This window comes from Ciconia boyciana, chromosome 4, assembly GCF_034638445.1.
Source record: "Ciconia boyciana chromosome 4, ASM3463844v1, whole genome shotgun sequence".
NCBI lineage: Eukaryota > Metazoa > Chordata > Aves > Ciconiiformes > Ciconiidae > Ciconia > Ciconia boyciana.
In genome coordinates this window covers 55,326,638-55,331,973 of record NC_132937.1, presented here as the reverse complement: position 1 = coordinate 55,331,973, position 5,336 = coordinate 55,326,638, and the positions used below count along the sequence as shown (strand labels likewise).

At 43.1% G+C, this 5,336-nt stretch overlaps 1 protein-coding gene across 1 annotated transcript; it reads right to left on the bottom strand.

The window, feature by feature from the left end:
• Nucleotides 1-890: 890 nt before the first annotated feature.
• Nucleotides 891-5,134, bottom strand: LOC140651099 (riboflavin kinase-like). The gene is made up of 4 exons (XM_072860187.1): nt 5,053-5,134; nt 3,137-3,288; nt 1,947-2,049; nt 891-1,018 (listed from the first exon to the last, which is right to left on the bottom strand). Exons 1-4 carry the CDS (start codon nt 5,132-5,134, stop codon nt 891-893), a joined length of 465 nt encoding a protein of 154 aa, XP_072716288.1.
• Between the last annotated feature and the right edge of the window lie 202 nt (nt 5,135-5,336).

Sequence of the window (5,336 nt, the reverse complement as noted above, 5' to 3'; positions counted from 1 at the left end):
ACTGACAGTCTTCATTGGAATATTTAACTCTCCACACCTTATGGGCAGAAAAGATCACAACTAACTTTGGTCTTGTTCCACATGTGGTAAGATTTCTAAATGAGTGGTAATACTTGGATTCATGATTTTTCAGTAAAGACCTAAAATAGCCTTCTACTCCTTTTGCATGACTGGTTAAATGATCAAGTAACACAAACAAACTTAAATCATCTTGTGTGGTTTTAGTGTTCAGTTCCAATCACAATTACCTAAACATGTTGTTGCAGATAACCCCAGTAGGCTGCTAAGCACCATATGGCCACTAGCTCACTTCTCCCACACCTCCCCCAGTGAGACAGGGAAAGAAGAATGGAAGAGTAAAAGCAAGAAAATTTGTGGGTCAGGATAAAAATAGATTAACAAGTGAAGGAGAAGTGGAAGAAGAAGAAAAGAAAACAAAACAAGTGATGCAAAGGCAATCACTCACCAGATGCCAAGCCAGTTCCCAAACAAAGGATGGCCAACCTCCCTAAACCCCCTCCTCTCCATTTTCTTACTCAGCACAACCGTTTCATGGCATGGTATATCTCTGGTTAGTTCAGGTCATCTGTTTGTGTCTCCTCCCAACCTCTTGCACAGCCCCAGTCTATTCACTGGAGGAGCAGAGTGAGAAACAGAGAAGGCCTTGATGCTGTGCAAGCACTGTTCAGCAATAGCTAGAACATTAGCATATTATGTTCATTATTTTGGTCACAAATCTAAACCACAGCACCATATGAGCTGCTATAAAGAAAATTAACTCCATCCCAGCCAGACCCAGTACACACACATACGTCATATATCAAATGATACATGATACTTGGTAGTGCAAAGAAAGCTCCATGAGATCAAAAAAACCCACATGGTTTTGCTTAGTGGGTTACTGTTTTGCCTTCTGGCAGATGAAAGAACTTGTCGTCTTTGAGTTTAAGATGTTCTGGTAAATCTAGCTGTCTTTTTGCCTCTTCAATGTCTTCTTGAATTGCTGAAATGAGTGCCCCTGCAAAAGAGAAGAAAGGCAATATTTAAAAGCTGGTCTTAATTCTGAACACACAATAGCAAGTGAAAAAGGATGTACTACAGAATGCCAGAAAACCATCACAGAGGCAGAATATATTTATTATGAAGAAGTTGGAAAGGCAACATTCTCTGTTTCTGAAATGACATGCTTTTCTGAAATTACTCTGACAGGCTTGGTGCTGTGACCACTTCCCTGGGGAGCCTGTTCCACTGATTGACCACCCTCTCAGTGAAGAACCTTTTCCTAATGCCCAGCCTGAACTTCCCCTGACGCAGCTTCATTCCATTTCCTCATGTCCAGAGCAAGGAGATCAGCACCTCCCTCTCTGCTGCCCCCCTTGAGGAAGGTGTAGACTGCCATTAGGTCACCCCTCAGCCTTCTCTTCTCCAAGCGGAGCAAACCAAGTGACCTCAGCCACTCCTCTTAAGTCTTGCCTTCAAGGCCTTTCACCATCTTGGTCACCCTCGTCTGGACACACTCTAACGTGCTGATGTCCTTCCTGATGCACCCCAGGACACAGTTGGCCCTTTTGGCTGCCAGGGCACACTGTTGACTCATATTCAACTTGCCACCAACCCAAACCCCCAGATCTCTTTCCGTGGGGCTGCTCTCCAGTCTCTCATCCCCCAGTTTGTATGTATAACCAGGATTTGTATGTATAACCCCAGGTGCAGAACCTGGCACTTGCTCTTGTTAAATTTCATGTGGTTGGTAATTGTCCAGCTCTCTCTAGTCTATCCAGATCCCTCTGTAAGGCCACTCTACCCTTCAGAAACAGGTACATGAAACACCTACCTTACATGATTATGAAGACAGAGAGAGAACAAAGAGACAGAGAGACACAGTACTTTGAATATGCAAGAACATGACAAACAAAACATTAGTCTAAGAAACCTGCAATACTGACCTAAAGAACTGAAGTTTTTTTCTGATCGAATATATCCAATAATGACTATGCTAAGAATCTCTCCGTAAAAGTCATCTCTGAAAGTGTGGATAATGTGTGTTTCCTAAAAGAAGAGAAATACACTGACAATTATCATGATGCATTTTCAGTTTATTTCTGTTGTTACAAGGATGTTCAGCTAATACCTCTAATTCGAATTCCCTCCCACACATACCAGGGAAACTGAGACACTTAGTCTAACATGTATAATGCAAGATTAAGCGGCTAGAGCTTTTGATTACATTAGTAGGGAATTGTACTTTGCATGGCATTTAAGAACATTGTGATATTTATTTCAGAGGTAAGATTTCCAAGGCAGCAAATCACAAATAATGCCTAGATTTGTTTGATCATTAGGTTGCCGAGTCCAAATAACTGTAATGAATTTGACTGAAACAGTTGTTTTAAAGAGAGCTTTTACAAGTAACTCACAGGAACTGAATGATAACATTCTAAAAAGAGTGAAGGCAGCTATCCTCAAAGCAGAGATTCATTCATGTCAAAATAAAACTGTTTCCAAGTATTAGCAATTAAAACCAAGTTCTGCAAGACGCAGGAAAAGCACCAGCACCTGATAGCAAGAAAAATGTAGATGCCACAGTTCAGGATTTTAACTCTGTCCTGTTACTATTTATTTTTGGATCTTGATTCTGTGTATTAAGCCACAGTACCACATGCATGGATTCCACCATTTAAGAGAAGAATTACTGGAAAATCATTACTAATTAAGATGCCCCAGAATCTTGTACTTTAAATGTGGACAGATTGCAAAGGATGAGATATTAGCACGTTCCAGCTCACCCTAGGGGTCTCATAACCACTAAACTGAATAAGCTTATGTCTATCAGCACACTAAGCAACCACCACTTTGGAAATATGAATCTTGATTTCAGAAGAATTTAAGTAATGGTGGAAGAGGCAAATGAAAATAGATTTTATTTATCTACAGCTGCATGGCTACAGAGGGGTTTTTTGGGATTTGGGTTTTTTCCTCCCCAGAACACAAACATTTGAGATGGATACCAAACACATCACTAACAGCAAACGGAATTTCTAATCTCATTTATGGATCAAATTCTGCTCATCTTATTCAAAGTCAATGTCTGGCTCATTTATTGTAGTCAAAGTACCACACAAAGCAAAATTCTTACCACTGATTTCTTAATATTCTTATAGAAAGGATTCCATCCTATGCTCAAAACCATTTTATGCACATCTCCATTTCCAACACAGGCCCATCCATAGTATATACCAGTAGAGATATCAGATGGAAAGCTTTCGACTACTTGCTCAGAAAAGTTAGCTGCAAAAATTTTAGAAAGTGTACATTTGTGTAAGTAAAGTGCACCACAGAATTTTCAAACACCTAAAAGCCAAGCCCTGTCTACATGCTATTTACAAGCTGATTTAACACTGATGATGATAGTGATACAACGTGCCACTTGCAAAGCATAAACCAGAAAACAGCCTCATAAAGTGTAGTCTCTGTGGTAATACCAGAGTTACCACACCTCCTACACAAAGTATTTCATAGTTATATACATACTATTCTATTCTATAAATAGTTACTTCTATATTTAAAATTAATAAACTAAAATATGCAGTCTGAATGCTTCACTATTAGGACTATCACTGCTTTAGTATGGTCAAAGAACAGAAAAAATCAAGTTTCTTCTGCACTGTAAAGTAGCATCTTAGAATTACTTAAGTAATAGTAAATTTTTTTTAGTAAGTAAAATATGTTAAAATAAATGAAGTTATGATTTTAGTCATCTCCCAATTTTTCCATGTTGTCTTTTAGGTTATTCATATTTGGGGATTTCTAGGATTTTCTTAGAAAACTAGAAATCTGAAATAAAATAGGTTCCTTTCTAACTGAGGGGAATAAATTTAAGTCTTTAGCCAAACAACTGTCCTACTTTAATTTCACCCATGGGTAGAGCTCTTCATGCAAGGTTTCAAGCCAATTCTAAATTTACAGTTAGTGGATTTCTATCCTAGTTCATAAGCAGAAAAAACTTTCCTCACACATTCCCCGACACTAATAAGACATATATAAACAATCAAAAACCCTAAGTTTATATTAACAGATGTTGTCACATCTCAGTACCTCAAGAATTGTTATAGGAGGTTTTCTTGCCTATTAGGATTTGTGCAAAATGCCTGCTGCCTTCAGCCTATCTTTAGAAAAGACTGAAATCCATACAAATTACACCTCTACCTGTATTCAGACAAGTCAAAGAGAGAACAGCAATGGGAAAACATACCTCTGTTTAGGACAACTACACTTGCTCTCCTTTTTAATCTCTGCATTAGTCCCTTTACATTTCCTTCCGTAAAGCTACTCCCAGTGCCCACTCCCTTTCTTGTCCTAATCTGAGATCCAAAAAGTTTATAAGAACAGATGTTTTTCAAACTGCCATATCACAACGCCATGCACAGTGCATATTGTCGCTTTTCAGCATCTTGCAAATCATCATGATCATCATCAGATGAGCTAACTAACAAAAAAGCAAACAGAAAGAAATCGTTTAACAGAAGGTCGGAGAATAACACAAACGAAGTGAACAAGGCTGTAAGCAATACGAAAACAAACCAAAACAAAACACCACCAAAAAACCTGACACGGAACAAGCTAAGCCTATTTACAGAAAGAGCAAGTCATGCTAACAGCGCAATTGTGCAGGACAGCCGGGTGCCTCCCGGGTTCCAACGAGCCTGGTCACCAGCAACCGAGCTCCCGCACTTCTATTCGGCAGGCGAACCAGACGCCCGCGCCCCTCCGGCGCGGCGGCGGCCATGCCTCCGCGGGAGCACGGCACCTCTCCGCTCCGGCGGCCTGTGCGGCTCGGAGCAGCTGAAAGACCCCCGGGCCGGACGCCGGCCCCACCGGCAGCTGCACTCCAGCCCCGCCGCGGTCCCGGGACAAGGAGCGGCGCGGGCGGAGAGCCCCGCGCGGGGTACGCCGCGGGGGCAGAGGCAGGCCGCGGCCAACACCTCGCCGGTGGCCCTCACGGGAGGCGGCACCCTCACCGCGCCGCCCCGGTCCCCTGCGCACCCCGCTCACCGGTGGGGATGCCCAGCTCCTTGGAGCCTCTGCCGAAGCCCTTCACCACCTCCCCGCGGCAGAAGTAGGGCAGGTGCCTCATGGCGGCCGGCGGCGGCCGCTGGGGTGGGCAGCTCCCAGCGCGGCGCCCCGCGGGCCCGCTCCCAGCGGCGCGCAGCGCTCACCTCCGCCTTGCTATAGGCGCTACCAAGAGGAGGAGGAGGAGGAGGAGGAGGAGTAACAGGTGGAGCGCTCAGCGTTCAATTCATAGAACTCCCTGGCAGACACCTGCCTCCCCTCACGAA

Bases quoted from the DNA above. Each gene is read 5' to 3' on its own strand.
- LOC140651099 (XM_072860187.1), bottom strand. From the start codon at position 5,134: ATGAGGCACCTGCCCTACTTCTGCCGCGGGGAGGTGGTGAAGGGCTTC. The intron at 3,289-5,052 runs GTGAGCGGGGTG...AAATTTTTGCAG, and splicing joins GGAGCTGGGCATCCCCACCG to CTAACTTTTCTGAGCAAGTA. The intron at 1,019-1,946 runs GTCAGTATTGCA...TCTCTTTTGCAG, and splicing joins AAAAAACTTCAGTTCTTTAG to GGGCACTCATTTCAGCAATT.